Source organism: Borostomias antarcticus (genome assembly GCF_949987555.1).
Source record: "Borostomias antarcticus genome assembly, chromosome: 10".
NCBI classification, from domain to species: domain Eukaryota; kingdom Metazoa; phylum Chordata; class Actinopteri; order Stomiiformes; family Stomiidae; genus Borostomias; species Borostomias antarcticus.
In genome coordinates this window covers 1,012,404-1,034,984 of record NC_140243.1, presented here as the reverse complement: position 1 = coordinate 1,034,984, position 22,581 = coordinate 1,012,404, and the positions used below count along the sequence as shown (strand labels likewise).

Genomic DNA, 22,581 nt, shown 5'->3' with positions numbered 1-22,581 from the left:
TCTCTCTGTTGCATACAGCAAAACAATTACTTCATGAATAAAAAAAGAGACTTGAAAAATATCTTGACTGACTCATTTGCATTTATCTCTGTCATCTGGTGGATTGGTACTATTGGACAGGATCGTTCTTTAAATAATTAAATCTATTTGTCTGGGTGGTTTGAGACATTCTACAGTATAGCTGCTTAGTCAAGAAATATTAATGGTGATGATTAAATATAGATAGATATGCAAATGTAAACAGCTACAAACGATAGTTACTGCATTGTGAAAAGTGTATTATATACTGTACAGTATGATTAGTTCATGAAGTAGACAATGTAAATTATTTACTGACAGCACATAAAAATGATTTTTATTCAGTGTATTAACAAATTCAGAATGTTTTATACATTTTATAGACATTGTTTTGTAACTTTTCACAAACAACTGTATTATAAAAATAAAAGCACATGTAACATAAGATACCCATTACATAACCATTGTGATCATCGCATTGTATTTCTGCACATCTAAAGTAGTATCTCTAATTGTACCAAAATGTGAAATAGAAATAAATAAAATCTGTGGTAGTTTAGAGGAGAGATAGTAAATGATCATCCAATGCATCTGATTCTTTGCATGAAGTGTGGTTAAATTAAAGGTAGTGAGTACAAAGGTGTATTCTGTATGTTGCAATAACAGAGTGATGAAGATAAAGGAGCCATGCTGGTACCATACCAAATTGGGATAATACTTAGTCAGGAAACATTTGACCTCTTATTGATCTTTAATATTTAAAGACACAAGATACATTTTGATATTCATAACTGATGAATAACTGTTCTTATCAAGAGAAAGGCATAGTGAAGTGGGCATAGTGAAACCCCTTTATACTGCACTTCTATCATGTTCTACAAATTAATGAAGCTAATTTTACATAAATCCCAGTGCACAGCTCTCGAGTTCATAACAACAATAAAAATGTACCCAAAATGTCCCTCACTCCCCTCCAGAATTGTTCTTTAGTATAATCAGGTCTGTGCGACAGCAATGCAAATATCTGTGAAGCTGGAAGCTGTCCCCTTATTAGCTACACAATTTGGTTGTTTCATATTCCATGGAGTTGGGCTGCTTGGCACTGAAAGTCTGCAACGCTGCCTGTATTCTGACAACATCTGTGGTGGATAATTTGAGCCGATGGCGCAGAAGGCAGGAGAACATATCCAGCGGCTGGGGTCCAGGTGGGGAGAGACGGTTGACCCGGTCACGGATCTCCAGCAGCTGCAGCAGCGCCGAGTCCTGCGACCCCTGGGTGTACGGGTAGTCCAGCTGCAGGATCAGGTCCTGGATCGCTTCCGGGTCGAAGTGCATACTGTAGCCAAATACCTGCATACTGTTTATTTTCATGTAGCCCAGGTTCCGTCCGGGTTCGAGGAACTCTAGAGGTTCATAGTACACTGACCCGTTCCCGTGGGCCGAGGGGGCCTTGACGCGGCTCCGCAGGTAAAAGTGGACAGTCTCAAAAAAGGTTTTCCACTTGTTCCCCAAAGTCAACGTCCAGTTGTAACAGTCCAGGGGTATGTCTAATTTAGTCCTCTCCCAGTCCGGGTAGCTGTCTTGATCAATGGGCATGATCCAGCTCTCTGAATGACTGCCCCCAAACGGGTTGATATAGACAGACAACAGAGGCTCTAAAGTGCTGTTCTTGGTCAGGCAGATCTGCAGGGTCATCCCCAGCAGCATGTGCACATGGTTGGACTTGTACTTGTTACTCTTCAACGTCAGCAGCATCCTCTTCCTCCACGAGGGGTCGAACCAGTTATTTAGCCTCACGTCGTTACTGACAAAGATCCCGTGGATGCCGATGCGGCTGTCTCGTTTCTGCAGCAGGTAGCGCAGCTCAAGGTCCTGCAGATCTGTCTCAAAGCCGATGTAGTGATCCGTGGAGTCAGGCACCTCGTTGCGGCAGAGTCCCTGGCTCAGCATGTAGCTGGGGTTGCAAGTGGCACAGCGGGTGCGGTTCTCGTAGGAGCAGGAGGCGCAGGATGTCCCTTCGCCCACCGTACAGGGGATGACACCCTGGCAGGTCGGGTGCTCGTAGGGGCAGGAGCAGCTCCGGGTCTCCTCCATGTAGGAACCGACGTGGTTGTTCTCACTGCAGTACATGATGGAGAGGATGTAGTTCAGCCAGTAGCTAAAAGGCCTGCAACACAGAGAAGAATAGTACATGTGTGCGTCAGTATTGCATATCATTTGGTTTTAGGATGCAGTATAGGAATTGTGAAATATTTTGGAAAAAGTGATTATTTTCCAAACAGGTGTTGACAAGAAGGGATGTGTCCAATACTACTGCACAGTCACGATTACACCGTATACAGTCCATCTCCTGAAGTTTGTGTTTCAGATTTATTTTTTATCAGAAGTATTTTATGTTTGCCCATGTCAGTAGGTCTTCAGAAAAATACTAATACTGTATACAAATGGAGTGTCGTGCTTTACTGAGCCTCCTTTGAGACATTGACAATGATAAATGCTGTATCTATGTGAGTATACAATACTGTATGTGCACACAGCACATGAAAATGCAGGACAGTGTCTTCTACTCATGATAAAATGTGAATGTGGGTAAAAACAGAACATTTCCACATCATAACCAAGCTGATAAGATAACTCATTCCAGGTAGGCTGCCATAACACATTTGCCCATGTGGCCCTGCTGTATATTAATCATGTTTTTTGTGTTATTTTATTCCTCAAACATTCCCATCATTTTCGCCTGGTGTTTTAGCCCACGAGGGTATTGAGCGTATCTTGCCTCCTCAGTGGAACTTGCACTCAGCATGAGGAAAGCTGTTCTCCCGCTGCCCCCGTCATGCACTTTCACAGCAGGATATGCAAATAAATACTCTTGGAGACTTGGAGATGGAGCGAGAGCAGGTGGGTGGTGACAGACTGTTAGCTGTCTGTCAGAACATTTCACAGAGACCAACACGTGAAACAGAGGAATGTCTCTGTCGGGAATCCAATTTTCTGTACGTAACACATTTTTTATGAATTACCTCTGAAATAATGGAACCACAAATTTGAATATAAAAGAGAGTTGAATATAAAATGACAGTGGAAACAGGAGCACAGTAGCTTAGATGAGAAGTTTAAGGGAAACTATCAATTCTATAAGAATCCCCAAGCTAAGCTCGGCCAACCATAGGAAATACAGTACTAGTACATAGTCTTTCTCAGCTATGTGAGTGGGAGAACATGATTCTGTTCTGCTGGCCCTTTTCTCCTTGTGCATGACAAACACATTTCAAACAATTTCTCTACATGATTTATGGCCAACAATATTTGTATAAATATTCTATTTAAAAGGGAAAAACACACTCCCTATAAACTGGGCCAATGCACACAAGAATAGATGAGACTACAAGCAAATAAAGGCAATTTCTGTGTCTAATGTACAGTATGAAAGAGAGTCCAGTCTTCATCAGGCTTTTACCATGATAAAGAATACTGTATGAGTTTGCCAATTGCAAAGTACAACAATTTCAAAGAAAAGAAGAAGTAAAAAAAGATAAGGACCCCAGTTTCCCTCGATGAAGGGGTTTGTGAAATTGGAACAGCTATCTCATGTCCTGATTGACTGCCTTTGAACTCTTTTGAACAAGGAGCATAAAAACCCCCAGAGCTGAGTTGTCAAAGGCAGCAATATGCAAATCACAGTATCTACGTACCTCCCCAACCCACCCACCATAACTCTTCAGCATGTGGATCAATGGTAGCGATTTCAGAGCTACAGTAGACATTTTTAGAGCAGATATAGTACTACTAGAGCGAGGGGGCAATTCCCATATCACATCTAATACATCTACTATATCCTCATACCTTTACAGCTGATGGCCGATGCCAATTTTCTGTGCATTACCTAATCCACAGGGTAGCACAGCTGTAATCGAAAGACTGACCTCAACCAAAGCTTCACTCTATGCGTTCACATGGGCGACAACATCACAGTAAAAGATGCAAACATGAGTGAAAACAAAACTACAGATATCTCACCTCTCTCTGAGCACTAGGACTTTGGGCTGTGTTCGGCATCTCTTGCTGAGAGTGAAGAGTTTATTGACGATTCGCCGGGCTTTGATGAGGAACTGCCGGGTGCTTAGCTCTAGCAGTCTGTAGCGTTGATGGACGGCCGGCTCCATCTTCCAGAAGTACTGGATGGCAGATGTGTTCAGGGCGTAGAATGTTGGGAGCCTCCGCACAAAGTTCTGGAACTCATCTGGGAGGCACACAGGTGTGGAGAATTGAATGCCCTCTCACTTTTCAAGTATGGCCAATTTATTTATTTACCTCTGTTCATTTTGGCTGATAGTCGGACCACATTTGAGTTTTATTATCCACATATCTTCATTGAGTCTCAAACACTGAACCATATAGTACAGCCATTTGCCATTGAAAACGTGCTCAACTCCACACCACACATTTCACGTTTTCATAAACAAAACAAAACAAAAACACAAATTAACAGAGTGTCAGCCATTACCGACATGAAGTGAAATGGAAATGCACGTCAAGGCAACATAATACACTCAATACAAATAAAAACGGGTGGGTGTGGGTGGGGGGGGGGTACATTTCCTCACAAAAATAGTTGTAGTGTCAGGAACAGAAAAGAAAGAAGGGTCGTTGGATCTAAATTAGAATAACATTTTCCAGAGAGCATGGTTAGGCGGACCACATTTGAGTTTTACTTTGCAGACAGCACATGGGACATGGGTTGCATGCCCACAGGACCAACTGGAAGTGATATTGTGTGATGGATATGCTAATGGGGAAAGGCAGAACTAAATCTGGGTTGGTTCTTTGCATGAAACGCCAAGAACTCAGCCAGGGCTTGGCAGAGGAGGCAGGTCTCTGTGTGAGAAATGCCAATCAGCCAAGCACACAGACAAAGAGCAGAGAATTATTTCCACAAGTCTGTTGAATCTAGTGAGTGATGTGTGCATGACAAAAAATAGTCTGTTTTCAGTGCAGTGAATTATCACAATAACAATGAAATCTGCATAATCAATACAAACTCATCATTAATGAGAAAATTACTACTATGTTTACAATGAATGACAGTGGTGTTGACAAAATCTGTTTGAAGTCAATGGGTCTAGCGATGTGTATGACATACTGCTGTGAAATTGAAAACACTGAAATAACCATTTAATTTTAAAAGTAATTAAATGTGCATTTTTGTATTTCAGTCTAACATGACAAGAGAAAGAAATGTGCAAACTCTGAAAAAGTTATTTCATGAATAAAGCACAATTTCTTCTTGTAATACCAGATAAACCAATAATAATTGACACAGAATAGCTTGCTTGTTGTCTTCGCTTTCATTTCATTCCGCAACGTGCTTTAGTAAAGATTCTTTGTCTTTTTTATTTAAATCTGACTCCCACTGTTGCTTTGGGTGGAATTAGAGTGCTCCATTGCACCCTAAGTAAACCTGCTTAGGCTGGCGTGATTCCCGGTACAAAACAACAGCAACAAAAAAACCTGGTCGCTCCCGCCAAAAGGGGAGTGTGATTTCACCACCATGACAATGACACCTCATCCCTTAAATCCAGGCCTGTTCCCACCATTATTATCTTGTCAGCCACTGAAAACAGCAATGTAACAATGCTTCCCTTTGAATGCTTCCCAACATCACGGTCCATCAGGACCAGCAGACTTAGAACTACAGGTACCGCACCATGTAATTATAAAACCCTCACATCCACAAAGGAGGTCGGTCAGGTGGGGTGAAAGGTATTTGTTTGGATCAGAGTGGCTCAGTTAGATGCAGCGAGCATTGAGTGGCCAGTTCCCATGTTCAAGGGAAAATCCGATACATGGAATAGAAAAACTGGAGGAAAATGGCTGACTGTAAGTAGCTGTGCAATCAACTGTTTTTATCATTAAACATTCCACAAATAATGTCACCGTTCCCCAATCACCACAGTAACACAGGGTATTTTCATTAGACATTATGAGCATCACTGTTATGCACAGGGAACAATGCTAGTTCAGCATCTTACCTGAGTCCTCAAAGTCCTGGTTGGCCGTCCTCCATGACTCCCTGATGTGCAGCAGGCCGGCCTCCATGGCCCTCAGGTCCACCTCGGGGCAGTTACACTGGGGGAAGCCCGGGCTGCACTGGCACCAGCAGTCATTGTCCCGGCACACAAACTGGCCTTCCTCGTTACAGCCGATGTAGCTGAGAGCGGCCTGCACGAACCTGGCCCTAAGGTACTCTGGTAGGATAGCCTGCAGGCCTGAGGCAAGGACAGGACAGGAGATATGTGACCCTGGCTTGTTATGAGCTCAGTTTGTATAGATTCTGTAGATTTCATTTCACTGGCTGATTTCTACATTTTTAACATCATTGGCTTTGATCCACTTGGAGCCCAGTGGTTGAAAGCCGAATTATAGACATATTGAAGCTAAATTCTTTCTAACATACTCATGCCTTTCTTTAAATGGGCACTCCACCCATTAGCTCACCAGATCACCTTTCTGTCCTGTCAGTACATTACAATTAATGTGTTTTTTGTGCCCTCAATTGTCCCTGGGCTTCAAAAAAAAGTAAAAAGAAAAGAAATAACAAACTGCACCAATGATGTCATAATGATGTTTTTTTTACTTTTTACTTTTTTTTTTTTGAAGCCCAGGAACAATTGAGACCAGAAAAAAATCATTAATTGTAATGTACTGACACTTCGGGAAGGACAGAAAGCTGGTTGCTAATGGGCGGAGTGACCCTTTAAGGATGCCAGAGAACAGAAACTATGACAATTCCGTCAACATTTGAGGGAGGGGTGGGGGTTCAATTATAGATGGCGAACCTTGCAAATGAATCTTGTTTTCAGGGCTCTGCACCAGGACGGAACTGACAGAGTCGAGGTTGTCATAGTTACTGCATCCGAGAGGGCCCGTCCTTGTTTCGGTCACCTGAAGGGGAGGCAGAGGCACACGGCAATAATGGGCATACTGTGAGGGAACGCCACTAAAGTCATTAAATGTGCACCAATGCAGGCTGAATGTCACATGAAATGAAATTAACAAAAGCCCACTTGCTATTTCCCCTACAATTCCACGCATATTACACATGATTTGCAGGTGTGGAAATCAAATTGAGGAAATATTCCTTTGTAAACCTAAATGAGAGAGAGAGTTGGGTTAAGGCTCTGGAGCTATTCTTAATGGGGGTTTTGAGGTGTGATTTGTCAAATTATTGAACTATTACTCTTTAAATGTGTTTCCCGTAGGAGGGGATGTCAAGGTAATGTATGAGACTCATAATGACAAACATGATGTCCACACACAAACTGCAGATAATCTTGCAGATAAATACAGTGTGAAAATACAATCACACCATACAGTTCCTTTATGTATATACTGTACAGGGTATGAGTATCACATGCAAATGTTGTTTGAGGTGTGGCTCTGGCAACACCTTGGTTGAGGGATGAGTTGCCACATGGGTCATATGAAGTAATGCTCAAAATAATGCATATGTTGATGGTAAGACACCATGGATAAAAACAGCTGCTACTGTATTTGACCTATATTACATGGGACACAAGAGTAGTGTACGAAGATTGTAGTCAAAAAGGTTTTGGTTTCCACCCAGAGTGATGACACACAGTACGAGACCAATGTAACCAAGGAGCACTGGCGACTACAGCAGGGGTATAGAGAGGGCTGTCTGCAAAGGAAGGAAAGAAACAAAATAATGTGTGTGTGTGCGTGTGTGTGTGTGTGAGTGTGTGTGCGTGTGAAAACAGTACATTTGTGAGAAGTGATAAAAAAGATCAAGCACTTTTTCTTGAAAGACACTTAAACACGTGAGCCTCAAAGACGGTGCGCTGGCTTCATGCTGACAAACCAAGAAAACTCGAGATTTGGTTTCTCCTTCTTCTGAGCGCACGGTTCAACTGTTCACAATCACAGCTCAATCATCCTTGACAAGGGCCTGATTTAGAGCCGACGTATATCAAGGTTCCACTCGCTCCTCCGAAGACCAACTGCCACCCCGCAGGCAAATCCATCTCTCTACCTGTCACTTACAAATTATTCACAATGCCACACTGGCTTCTTTTAATATTTTCCCAATGGGCAATAAAAGTAACCACATCGCCATAGTTACATAGTAGATTAATGAGAACCGGTGATTTCCAGCCAGCAGAAAAAGGGACATTTTTCCCTCTGTGTGCAGAAAAGTTCCCTTTCTTTTGACACCGTCTTTAAGGTCACAGGAATAGTGAGTCAAGGAAGAGAAGTTAAGAAGAGACAGCTCAGTTTCACACTATATCCAACACAAAAAGGGGGCATCACACCATAACTAACTCAACACGCAGTCTAGTCTACCAAGTATAAACATTGAACTGGAAATTATATTCATTACATGATAACTGCAGAACAAGACGCAATGAGGTTTGATTAGCTTTAAAATTATGATTTGGTTTGGGTAAACAGGAGAGGTACAGCAGAGAGAGAGAGAGAGGGAGAGAGAGAGAGAGAGAGAGAGAGAGAGAGAGAGGCATAACTGCCAGAATTATATTTCCATTCTTATTGATGTCGGTGCAATTAATTAAAATCCGAGCTGCCTCTACAGGGATCTGCAGATTAATTTCTTACACAGACAGATGTCCAACTTAAAGAGAGAATTGACCGAATGCAAATCTAAAGTTGTATTCTATGCATAGCAATGAGACCATCTGCAATGAGAACCCAGCGGAGCAAAGTATGTGCAGAGTTTGTCTTTTCTATTAGAAATGGCGTTGTTTGTATATTTCAAAATCTACAGTATGATATGTGGTGTTTAGGGGAATCATTAAAAGACTATGAGAAAGCCTAAAAAATGTAATGTAAATGAGATGGATAGGGTTTGGGGGATAAGTATTAATATGCCATAAGCGAGTGCAATTACATTGTGCTGACTACCCAAAATTCCAACAGCTGCATTTAATGGGACAAGTAATTGCACTTAAAGGTTTTCCTGAAATAAGCAGTTTGTATTGGTTGGTGCTGTTAGAGACATGACTGGTATATTTCATTATGTGTCAGTGTGGATTCAACATGTGTTACTGGATCACTCACTGGTGATTAACTAGGCATGGTTTCTCTGGTAAAGGCAGTTATTTTAAGATTCTTCCATAGTCAGGGTTTAAAGCCTACTCTTGTTTTAATTCTAATGCTTAATGGTATTTCTGTGTGAATCATAGAGCATAATAGTTCCATTAATGTTTACGAAGCATTGTGGCATAGCTCTTGCATTCGGGCAAATAATGCAGATGGCTATAAAAAGAAGCATTTATAATCATAATTCAAATAAGAAAGAAGTGTGAAACTGATGAAGATTCATTGCTATCATTAATTCGACCAATGAATAATTCTACAAAAGCAGCAGAAAAAGCCACTAAGTGAGCCAGTGTTGTAAGATATTTGAATAATAATGGGTTTTAAAAGCTCTACTATGCTAGGCTGTTGAAAAGAAAGAAATTCCATTAATGCTTCACACGAATCAGTGCTCATTTCAAATAGCTTTTTTCATCGCACCACAGAGAAATACCATTTTTTTTAAATCACCGCAGGGCATAGTCAATGTGCAAATCCACATATGCATCCAAGATATGTTTCTGCATGTGTATATGTTCTTTGAGGATTCCAGCAAATGTTTTAAAACCACTTTGTTGCCCTGGCTTACACTCTTATGTCAACCAGAGCTGGGAATAAGCTTAACCACTGAAAAAAAACTAGCATGAGAATGAGATTATATTTTGCTCCAAAAGAAAACAGAGAGCCAGTGAATGCTGCAGGGAAGCAGGAACCTTTGAGAGAATATAGTAGGAGTTGATACTGTATATCTAGCTCTGGCTCCAGTCTCTTTAAGGGGAACTTGGTTATGCTCTTAAGATGAATTAATCACAGACTTGAATGGGGCTGAGGAATTTTGAGCAGTAACTCCCTCTCCCGGATTAAAACTAGCTCTGTCCCGACAACACTGCTGAGAGGAAACGGAGCTGGTTGAGGTGACGCTTCCCTCTGCTGACGCTGGTAACAGAGGAGCCTCACTTCACACATCAAACTGCAGCCCTTGCGACTTTTCCATTTTCATCTGAAGATTTGTTTCATAATGTTTCCTCTGTTCATTGATAGGGAAACACAACTGCCCCTTGGTTGTGCATACAGACTTTTTTTGCATATGACATTTTTTAAAAGCAGGACATGCCACAATTTCAAGATTGAAAATCAATGAATTAGGTATAAAGCAAACATAGTGATTTGTTTTCTATACATCCCAATCAGATGTGATTCAGATACAAGTAGCTACTCCTGCCACAACCATGTCTCACTAGATATGTTGATTCGAAAGGCTGATAAATGTGCTTTATTCTCCATGCAAATACACCATGAGATAGCAACACTGGGCAAGCCCAGCAAATTAACACTCCTCCACTCTTTCTCCATACTAGCAGGTAGATCGTATTCTCGCTAATTGTGATAAAACCTCCATACAGATGAACCTGAGTTGTAAATCAGCCGTAAGTAGGCTAATTTATATTCTCTTTAAATGCTCTCCTAGCATTTCCTGTCTGCTTCCCGTGCTTGCTGGTGGGTTAAGGCACCGTTTATTATGGACAGCAAACCCAGTATTCTTCATGTCTTCTATTCATTAGCACATGACACCTTAACTCATAACCAAAATGGCTGACAAATGGGGCAAGCGCCCAAAGAAAATTATTGAAATGGAAGAGATGATTCATCACGGTGATACGTAATTGCAGAAGCACACTTCCTCGAGCCTTTTCTAATTTATTTATTTCATTTTCCTCTCCTCTATTTTTCACTAGGACTCCTAGCACCTATGCTAGCAGAACAGGCTTTTCTCCTCTTACAAATATGTTATCTCTTAAAGCCAGGGTACGGCGGACCTCTTAAAGGCAGCTTTGTTTTGCCATCCATCTTCATCCGGGTGAGGTAAAAATCCATGTTCTAAATTAAAGGCTGCTGATGCTGTGAATATTTCCCATCAGTCACCTGGAACTGCCTCACAAACAAACGCAGCTCGGAGGACTTTCTCTCTATTCGTCTCAATCAGGGGTTTTTAGCAGCACTCTGGCCTGGAGCACAGTGCCAAAGGAGCCATGTGTCCTGTTGCCAATTCACTTTAGAGAATATATGGCATTATCTATGGACACTGGCCTGTAGTTGGTATAGTGGGATCTTAAGTCAGTGAAAAATGGTTGGCAGCTTTGAAAGTACAAGTGGTTTTTTTTTTTTTTACTCATGGAACAACATCGGAATGAACAAAACTGCTGAACTTTCCGATTGTGTCTGTCTCCTACAGTACGTGTTGGTGTGCTGCCTGTTCCCACTGCCACATTCTTAAAAGAAGTGGCTTCACCCTGTATTCGCAGTGTCCCTGTCAGGCCAAAATGTGTCCGGCTGCCAAAATGTGTCCGGGGTAAGAAGTCAGATTATCTAATAACACCGACAAGACTGGTAGCTAACGTTCGTGGACAGGATTTTTCAATTCTATAGACATATTTTTTATCTATCTATCTATCTATCTATCTATCTATCTATCCATCTATCCATCTATCTATCTATCTATCTATCTATCTATCTATCTATCTATCTATCTATCTATCTATCTACAGTATCTACTAGCAACAACAACAAAAGTCACAAAATCTTCTTAGATAATCAGATTTTTTACTCCGGACACATTTTGGCAGCCGGACACATTTTGTCTTGACAGCCCACCTAAACATAAAGAATTATTTACAGCTCAGTATTAACTATTCATATATATTTATTTATATGCTTGGTCTGCTTCCATCTAACCTACGGATCTACATCCTCCTAAAAAGTATGGTAAATTATTGTCTATTGTTCGGGGATTATTAAAGTTAATCTATCTGTCTATCTATCTAATCTAATTTGTCCTTTGTTTAAATTTGTAATTGTTATATACTAGTTGTAGGTCTGCCACCGTGTAACTGCTGCCTGTTTTGGCCAGCTAGGATAAACTCTGAAAAAGAGATTTCTAATCTCAATGAGATGCCACTCTTGGTTAAATAAGGATTCAATAAAAAATATAAACATTGAGCCCATGATTCAGAAGAATGTGACCATACAGTATTTTTGTGTGCATCACTTATCAGTATATACAGCAGTACACCATTTTGGAAGTACAGTTCCAGGTCTCTAGTGTAAGCTGAATTCCATGGCATTAATCTTATCATGCAGGCAAGGGGTAAATAAATTAGAGTCACATGTGAAAACAAATCACTCTGAAAACACGAGAACAACATCCCGTGGCGCGAAGGGCAAACTAAGCCGCTAAGACTAATTTTGTGTGATAACGACTGACAGAGTGATGAATGAACATAGCTGTGAGGTATTGAAAATGAAAGATGGAGGGTGATATTTATATTATTATCTCCCTATGCATACAGGCCATTCTCCTCAAGCAGCCAGCATGTACACACACACACACACAAGAGAGAGAGAGAAAGGGGGTTGGCTTACAGCACCTTCAGTCCTGTATGCTGTCACCAATCCCCTAATAGCACATCCACATATTTCTGTGTGTGTATGCATTCCTGTGTGTGAGTATAAATGCTTGCGTAACAGTGTGCCAATAGAGAGAGAGAGAGAGAGAGAGAGAGACAAAGAGGGACAGAGAGACCAGTTTACCTTGATGGCGGTAGAGGCTATCTGGATGTGGTGCAGCTTGCGCAGGGTGCTCTCTCTGTCTATGAAGTAGGAGGCGGCTAGCTGGTGCAGAGCCTCCAGGGTCACCGCGGTGCTGTTGGCCTCACTCGCCTCAGCTGTCCTACTCAACCTCCGCTTGTCCACGAAGATCATTAACGACTCCTCCCCTGAGCACACACACACACAAGCACACACACACACACACAAGTACGCGTGCACACACACACAAAAGCGTACGCACACACAGACAAACAGAGAGTTCATGGTGAGCACAGCGACTAGGACACTGCCAAACACCCCCGGTAGGGAAACCAAGCCTCCGGATGGAACACAGCCAGGCTGACGAACCTCCAATAGAAGGGCTACAAAAGAAACATGAATCCCAAACAGGTTACAGCCTATGGCTACAGGATGTTAACTCTTTCAGAAGGTTTCTCTACACCTCTAGAACCTACCTCCCAGGGTGGCAGAGAGCAGGAAGTGTGTTCCATATTTCCGGATGATGGCGTCAGTAATGGCGCCCAGGCTGGGCCTCCTGCCCAGCTGCCTGATGGTCTGGAGGAACTCGGGGTCAAGGGGCAGGGCAAAGCCATTGTTTTCCTGTCTCTCCAGGGCCAGACTGTTCACTTTCCAGCGACCAAACTCCCTGCATGCAAACACACACACACACACACACACACACACACACACACACAGGCAGAGAACGGCATAGCCCCCATTAGGAAAAAGGGGGACTTGAGAGGTTGTTTCAACAAACAGTAGGCTCATGATGCTCATGATGATAACCCTAGTTAGCTACAGTGGCTAGCTAGTTAGCTCTGACAGCTTTAAACTAGCTAGCTGAACAACAAATGTACTGTACGCTAGTTATTCTCTTATGCATCTCATGAATATCTGTCCTGCAACAATAAAGTGCTAGCCACATGTAGTAGAGAAGAGGCCTACACAAGACTATCTCATATTCTGTACACAGGCCTACTGTACATTACAGCATAGTACAACATCGTGTGCGATGTGCTGAAAGGTTGACCAACAGGCACGTTCATAAATAGACCTCAAAGGAAGCTTGAGCATCTGCCGTTTTGGCTGCCTAGAATTGCTTTTCCCCCCCATTTTAAAATAAACAAATGAATGTTTGCGCACAGCCTCCCCTGCTGAACAGATACAGTATATTGATGAATCAAAATATGAGGTTGGGAGATTGGTGCTCCCAGACGATGCCCTCTACCCTCGCACCCTGATTTCCTGCTGCATGGCGAGCACAGTGTGGGCATGTGAGACACTTCAGTCAGTACGATGAGTTACTTTGAGGCAGACATCAGCTTTGTTTTGATACGTTACCTTTTTCTAGTAATGTGGAATATGTTTCCTGCCATAAGTGTAGTGTCAGCAAAACAACTGGTTGGCTAAGGCAGCCAACATGTTCTTTTTAATAGCTTGCCTGGGCAGTGCCCTGGACAATTGACATGCTAGTTAGCTCTGGTCCAGGGTGTTAGCGAGGTAGCTCTCCCTCACCCCCCCAGTCAGGGACCATGCGTTTCTCCATAAGCGCATTTCACTCCGTCTATACAATCTCACACCGTCTCTTCAGTCTCTAGACATAATGTAGCCTACTTTCGTTACTCACCGAAGTGAAGACGGTTTTCGAAAGATGAAAGCCTTTTCTCCGAGGTGGCTTGACTTTAGGTCCCCCACCTGTCATATAAAAATAACTTTTTGCACATACTGTATCCACAGCCTTGAACGGACGTCTATTTCATTGTTCTAGGTTTTCCCGGCGAGGCCCTATTTACTTCCTACCAGAGAAGCCAGGAAAACGTAGAAGAAGAAATGGACGGCCTTTCGGAGCTGTGGATAGATACTATTTACAGTGTAAGTGCAAAAGTGCTTTTCATATAAAATGTGGGGGATGGAAAGTTAAGCCACCACACAGAAAAAGCTTTCAATGTTTGAAAATTGTCTTCACGTCAGTGACTAATGAAAGTACATTATGTCTAGACACTTAAGAGTATAGACGGAGTAAAAAGCACTAATGGAGAAATTACATATCATCACTCGCAGCTGCATATAATCAGCTAGGTAGCTATTTATGGCTAGTAGCCTTTTTTATGAATTTACATTATATAGCTACATATTCTGGTAACTAAGTACAACATTCTGAATTTGATCCCCTGCCCTCTGCACACCCCAGGGCCCGAGCACGAGGAGACTCATATTCAGATTCAGTCCATGCTGGGTGGAAAATGTATTCTCTGCATGACCTCTCTGGCACTATTTGAATCTAGCGAGCCATTTTCTGAAAGCATGCTATCGTGCTGTTTCAACTGAGCTCTTCGAATTGCTCTGTTGTCGAAAAACAAAACAAGAAAAACATTATCTTTCCCCTCTAATTGTATATAACGCTGGTACATAATCTCTGGTCATTTAGGGACACTTTGAAGAGCAAGCGGTTGGACAATCTGTAATCATGGTCGGAAGCGTGCTGCTTCCAGGGCCGCTGTGTGGAGGAGGGCCCTCTGATAAAGGTGCTTGATATTCAGCCTGGCCTAGCAGCACGCCAACTGTCTTTATCTACTCCTCACACAGTGGCTTCTGCTTGATGCATGGATTACCAATGCTCAAATACAGCCCATAATAACCTGGATGCAGTGGTCAGAGCCTGTTATGGAGAAGAATGGTTGCAAAAAACCTTTCAACCGTAAATTGTACCGAGGTGCATTAGCCCATTAAAACGGGTACATGTCCGTATATGCTGTGTGCTTCACCACTACAAGGCAGGCTAATTATACGACCCCGATCCAACATCCAACCATGGGCTGTTTTTAAACCATAGAGGGAGTGTACAGTTACACACACACACTCGCTTGCACACAGGCACACACACACACACACACTTCAACACAAACAGAGCTATGAGCACTGCAACACTAATTCCGTTGTAGTCCAGGCCCTGCAGAGTCCAGACTTCCTGTCAGTCCAACTCCCATGAGATGAGAACAAACCCCCCTGAGAAAAAAAACAAAACTTCCCTTCCAGGCCTCAGCTCATTAGGGCCCGTTTCATGTTCCCGTTCCTCTGTAACGAGACACCATTAGTGTTCCTCCCGCCACTAGTAAGGGAGAGAGGGAGAGCTTAACTGTGATTGACACAAAGCCTCACCGCTGCTGCTGATGGACTGTTATGGATGGAGTCGCGGCAGGTAGACTAGGATACACACACACACACACACACACACACACACACACACACACACATACACTCACACACACATGCACTCACACACACACACACACACACATGCACTCACACACACACATGCCTGCACTCACACACACACATGCACTCACACACACACACACACACATATGCACTCACACACACACATGCACTCACACACACACACACACACACATGCCTGCATGCACACACACACATGCACTCACACACACACACACATGCCTGCATGCACACACACACATGCACTCACACACACGCACACACACACACACACACACACACACACAGGTTGGCTGGCTAGCGTAGGGGTCTAATTCACCCCTGGCCCTCCTCTTTGAGGTGTGAAGCGGAGCCGAACAGCCGGGGTTCCTTATAGAGCTGCCTGTCCGCCCCCCAACCGAGCGCTGAGGCAACATGGAACCAGAGAGGGGGAACGGGCAACAGGGAGCACTCAGGGGCAGGGAGGAGACCCTCTCTGTCCATCACCACCGGGGCAGGGAGGAGACCCTCTCTGTCCATCACCACCGGGGAGGAGACCCTCTCTGTCCATCAACACCGGGGAGGAGACCCTCTCTGTCCATCACCACCGGGGAGGAGACCCTCTCTGTCCATCACCACCGGGGCAGGGAGGAGACCCTCTCTGTCCATCAACACCGGGGAGGAGACCCTCTCTGTCCATCAACACCGGGGAGGAGACCCTCTCTGTCCATCACCACCGGGGCAGGGAGGAGACCCTCTCTGTCCATCACCACCGGGGAGGAGACCCTCTCTGTCCATCACCACCGGGGCAGGGAGGAGACCCTCTCTGTCCATCAACACCGGGGAGGAGACCCTCTCTGTCCATCACCACCGGGGCAGGGAGGAGACCCTCTCTGTCCATCACCACCGGGGCGGGGAGGAGACCCTCTCTGTCCATCAACACCGGGGAGGAGACCCTCTCTGTCCATCACCACCGGGGCAGGGAGGAGACCCTCTCTGTCCATCACCACCGGGGCAGGGAGGAGACCCTCTCTGTCCATCACCACCGGGGCAGGGAGGAGACCCTCTCTGTCCATCATCAGGGGCAGGGAGGAGACCCTCTCTGTCCATCACCACCGGGGCAGGGAGGAGACCCTCTCTGTCCATCAACACCGGGGAGGAGACCCTCTCTGTCCATCAACACCGGGGCAGGGAGGAGACCCTCTCTGTCCATCACCACCGGGGAGGAGACCCTCTCTGTCCATCACCACCGGGGAGCAGCAGAGGGATCATTCTACATGGCCGCCGGAGGCTGTGGAGCACCTCCATAACAAATCAGGGCTTCAGCGCCGGAGTGAATAACCACCTCCCACTGGAACACATTACGCTCAAGTACCATTATAATTTAGCTGATGATTGTTACTAGTCAAAGCCCATTACAATTAATTTCAGCAAGAGCTCTTTCTCTGTGGGATGGACATGTGATTAGACGGGGAATGAGCCTTTAATGCCATGTACCAAGTTATCATCAGTAATTTGGGCTATAACCTATTGAGAACTGCAGTAAACAGCATCATAACACATGTGGGAATGGAGCCATAAGAACACAATGTTGTAGGTCAGTGTGCCCTAGACACTAAAATAACAGGGACTGTTTGCGGGGCTCAATGTTACTTCAACGACCTCAATGAAGAGAATTATGTAGTGTGAATAAACACCTTCATGCTTCATTCAATACTGCTGGATGGATTTATTTGTAGGTCATTAGAGTTGGCAGCCAACTGTACACCAAAGAGTGCTCTTTTCTAAATTAAGGGATTTTTTTTACCCCGTGTGTAATTGAATATGACGGTGATTCCTCTGAACGTGCACAGCCCACCAGCGAGAACTCCACATTTCAAAGCCACAAATGAAAAGTCTTTTTAATTGTGACTAGTTCAAAGAAACTGTACTGTATGTGAACTGGGGTAAATAACACCCAACATGCGTACATTCACCCACGTCTGGCTTGGAGTCAAATGCATAAATTCAAAAGATCTCAACTAACTTGAGAAGTTAACTTCCCTAATTGAGCTAAGAGTTACTATGATCCAGTTTGAGGAGAGAGAGCTGGAGATCCATGAGAGAGGTTCCGTAATTAAAAGCTACTGTATAATCAAAACTAAATTAATGATCTTGCTCATCATGAACACACTATCACAAATGGGCCACCGTTTGAACGTCAAATATGTCAAAGGCATCAAACAAGTACCAACAGGGTAGTCTTGTATGGCCAGACCTATTTCTACACTTTGTTTTTCCTGTGCCAGCACTGGAGAAAGGTCTAGCTGGACTCATAAACATTCGGGAATATGGGGAAAAATCGCTTCAGTATATTTCTTTAAACAATCACAATTGTCTTTGGCGGATCGGTTGCTAGGTTATTGTTGTTTCTCGTAGTCTGGATTAAATCAGACTGGGCCAAGAATCAGATCCATCGCCACTGATTGGGCAGTAATAAATAAATGACAAGGCTTATCCCCAAAACCTTCATCCTCTCAGTCATAACAAGATGTAAGAGTTCCTCCTCATGAATTCTAGTTCTGCTTTTTTCCACCTTTTTTCTCTTCTAGTTCTGCATAATTGCTGTGTGGGCTAATACATTATTGATAATAATCACAGTTGAAAGCAATTGATGTTTCTACTACTGTAAAACGCCCTCACAGATCCAGCAAATGGATCCAGCAAAACCCATTCTTATTCCATGCAGATGATTCATTTCTTCTAATGCTGAGGGAGAGGATAACTATCTGAACACCATTAAAATGCTAGATAACTGAAGTGAATTAAAAAAATCTTTCAAAAGGCCTCTAGCGTCACACATCACAAAGCATTTATAACTGTATGTCATATGATCTGTAAAGGGTTGATAAATATAACATAACGTGTGTCTGTGATTCATAATTTATTATTTAATTTGTGCTCATGTCTCCCTTTAGAAGCACAGGTTTATATCACGTTCAACAACATATGGGGTTTTCAATATAGTGGGTTATGTCACATTTGACACTGGTGGCTATGTCACACAGCTTATGAACCCTTCATAAAGCATGAAATACGTTAATAGATGCTCTGTAACACATATATGTGCAGTAGTCCTTCTCAAGGTTTGATTAAGGCTAAATTAAGCCTTTACAAGCTGTGCTTCATCTAAAGCAGGACCAAACATCGGCTCTAATCTGAACCAACGGATCTTATAAATATTTCACCCACAGATTGACTGCTGCTCTCTAGATGTTCCCTGGCTGTGACCGGATGTGAGAGCGCATGTTTAAGGGCGATGTGTCCGGATGTGAGAGCGCATGTTTAAGGTCGATGTGTCGACACACTGGCCATTCCTGCTGTTTCTCCATTGTGTGACAACAGAGTCGACGAGTGCCAAAACCTCCGAGGCAGGAGCGGTGCCAGGGATCTCTGGGTGTATACTGCTAATATATGCAGCGCACACACACACACACACACATCCAGCCTCACAAACACCCACAGCACTAGAGAGCCATCGGCACTCCTCGTTCCAAAGTCACATTTCTCTCGACGAAGAGACGCCTCCATGGACCAACTTCACGACTTGCACACACGCACACACACGTCTCTATGGCAGAGGACGCCACCATGGACCTCTGCTCCATGTAAATCCCCCCATCACACACTTGTCAGGAAGCATAAGCCCCCCGCTCTACAAGGTCCTTGCCATGGGCTCCTGGAGCCAACGGGAACACTACTGTGACTGTCCTGGAGTGTCACTCAACCTCTGGCTAGAGGAGGGTGGAGTGACTCAGGCCTCTCCATCTATCACCAGTCTACACTGTAGTATATTCTGACCAGCAATGTGTCACTGAAAAATGTGCATCTGTGCCTGTTCGCTAGCTGTGAGAGATACAGAAACATCTCCTTCCAGGAATGCAATATTTTTGATTTCATCCTATCTGCCCATAGAATGTGGTTAAACAGTCGCAGAGAAGGCTTGGATATGCAACAAAAGAATCCTCGGGAAATATTATACAGTACATACTGTAGGATGTTCGTTATCAATCAAGTTTTATATAAATCATCACTTAGGTAAATAATCACTGTAGCAGTTTATCAAAATGCCTCCTCCTTTGAACCAACATGTTTGTGTTTCCAATTAAAACGTAATTATTCCCTGGTTGCAAGCTCTTATCACTCAGATCAACTGGAGAGGAAGCCATTTCAGCTGAAGGGTGGAGATGAACGCAATGCATAGCTTATTCATGGTGTTAACAGCAAGTGAGAAATACAGTAAGTCTAATTGGTTATTGTCACCGTTGTGTTAGGTAGGCAGCACGGTTTGGCTCCTATCATATACACACTCTTTCACATCAGCTTTTGCTGCTCTACACATGAATGATCACCCTTAACAAGCTTTATCACTGTCCATTTTTAATAAACTGTTGTTCTCCATCACGGCGGCTCAATAGCAAAGGCAATGTGATAAAACCTGTGTGTGAAAACAAGTGATCTCTTCCTTCAAAATAAGAACCGTCAGAACACGAGCGGTGTGGGCTGATCCTAGCACAGGTGCTATTGTGTGTGGGCTGATCCTAGCACAGGTGCTATTGTGTGTGGGCTGATCCTAGCACAGGTGATATTGTGTGTGGGCTGATCCTAGCACAGGTGATATTGTGTGTGGGCTGATCCTAGCACAGGTGATATTGTAGGGCTCTTCCCAGAGTGCTCAGTTCCAGTCCCACCCTGTCGAGCCAGAGAGCTGCGTATCTTTGCTCACTGTGCTGTGAGTCACCACCAGTAGGGGGGGGTACGGCTCTAAAGGTAACAGCCTGTTTTTTCTTTTCATTCCTGTTTCCTCCCGAGTCCATCTCCCTGGTCATTTTATAAAATGTCAACGGAAGAACTAGTGAACTAGAGATTACCAGGTGAAAGAGAGAGAGAGAGAAATAATGTGTTTGTGTGTTCGGAGTGAGTCAGACTAGGGTACAGAGATAAAGAGAGAGATAGACAAAGAGTGAGACTTGAATTGAGAACAGCACACTCAATTCAATAACTATATAAACTCGAAGGACATTGAGGTTGCCTCATTTACAGTGACGACGGGTAATCGATAAAATAATACAGAAATGTGTGTTCATGCACGTGTGTATGAACTGAGGGAATTGAACTGAAAGTGAAAGAGAAGAATGAGAGAGAGAGAGAGAGAGAGAGGGAGAGAGAGAGAGAGAGAGAGACATTCTCCATCAGTGCCTGGCAGTGTTCCCTCACACCAGTCAGTCGTAACTCTGTAGCTGGCACCCTCAGCCCTGTCCAGCTGTCAGAACATCACACTCACCATTAAGTGACAGAACACACACACACACACACACTTGCATATATGGTGCAGACACACCTAGTGTGTGTGTGTGCATCCAGATGCATACACACACTCTGTTACCTCAACTGTAAAGTTGTCACCTCACCTGTAAACTGTACCCGTGTCCATTGCCAAACTCACCTGTATATCTTATACTTGGTGGTGAACCCTTGCTGGTAGCGCTCTGTGAAGTCCACAAACTCCTGGGAGTGGTGAAAGGGACCCTTGTCAGAGAGGAGCCAGCTGTAGGGCCCCGCGGCAGCCGTCTCGGCGGCCCCTGCAAACCCCCAGGTCTGGAGCAGGCATAGTGCTATGCACTCCCATAGAAACATGAGGGCCGCCAGTCTAACAGAGATACACCGGCCACTCATGCTTCCCCCCGCCCCGACGACTCCTCATTCTCCCCACACTCTCGCTGAGTCCTGGGGAGGGAAAACACAGGGCACTGTCAAACACTGTGTGTGTGTGTGTGTGTGTGTGTGTGTGTGTGTGTGTGTGTGTGTGTGTGTGTGTGTGTGTGCGTGCGTACTTGTGTTTGTGTCTTTGCTACTAACCTATTGGGGCTGTGATCATTATTCTGAAAACAGACTCACATTTTACAGTAATTATGGAAATGTAGGCTACATCCTTTCTTTAAAAAAAAAATAAAAAAATCTAATTGGATCCGTATTATTTCAAATAGTCGCCGATAATTAATCTGAAATAAAGAGAGAACCTGTTTTTTCATTTGTTGCTATCACTTCAATAAAGGCGACACATATTACATTTTATAAGACTATAAGATTTATAAGATTCATCTTATTCTGCAAGCAGTATGGAACTGAACTCATACCTGAAGTTGCGGTTATCACTCGGTAAATCTTCTGGACAAACTGTGCAGTTGTATTCACCGATGTGCATACGACAACTAGCATGAGAGGAATAGGCTTCTGGGGAAATTGTCCCGAGAGATATGGTTTGCAAACGGTCATAAATTAAGAACACCGCAACTTGGAGAAACGGCTGATGATGGCATCCACCTGAACGGCTCCCCGACGCCGGCGCACAGCCTACTTCCAGAGGGGACCCGCGGGGATGTAAACTCCAGAAAACGAATGCAAAAGCGCAGCGTTCATCCAACTGATATGGAGCTGCAACTATCTTCCAAGTGAATCCATCCCTCCCAAGAAAAATAAGTTCAAAGAAGTCTTTCAAAAACAATTAATGCATCAAAATGCAAACAATGCCTGTGAGGTCATTAGTCTACCGTTCGTTTTCCTTTGTTCAAGGGAAAATAAATGCTT

The 22,581-nt window shown here is 43.8% G+C and overlaps 1 protein-coding gene across 1 annotated transcript; it reads right to left on the bottom strand.

The window, feature by feature from the left end:
* Positions 1 to 1,068: 1,068 nt before the first annotated feature.
* brinp3a.1 (bone morphogenetic protein/retinoic acid inducible neural-specific 3a, tandem duplicate 1) lies at positions 1,069 to 21,669 on the bottom strand (the record flags this gene model as incomplete). Its single annotated transcript, XM_084444316.1, has 7 exons — positions 1,069 to 2,185; positions 4,039 to 4,261; positions 6,051 to 6,287; positions 6,858 to 6,963; positions 12,721 to 12,905; positions 13,194 to 13,384; positions 21,440 to 21,669. The coding sequence occupies 7 exons, from the start codon at positions 21,667 to 21,669 to the stop codon at positions 1,069 to 1,071; spliced, it is 2,289 nt and encodes a 762-aa protein (XP_084300442.1).
* Positions 21,670 to 22,581: the final 912 nt, after the last annotated feature.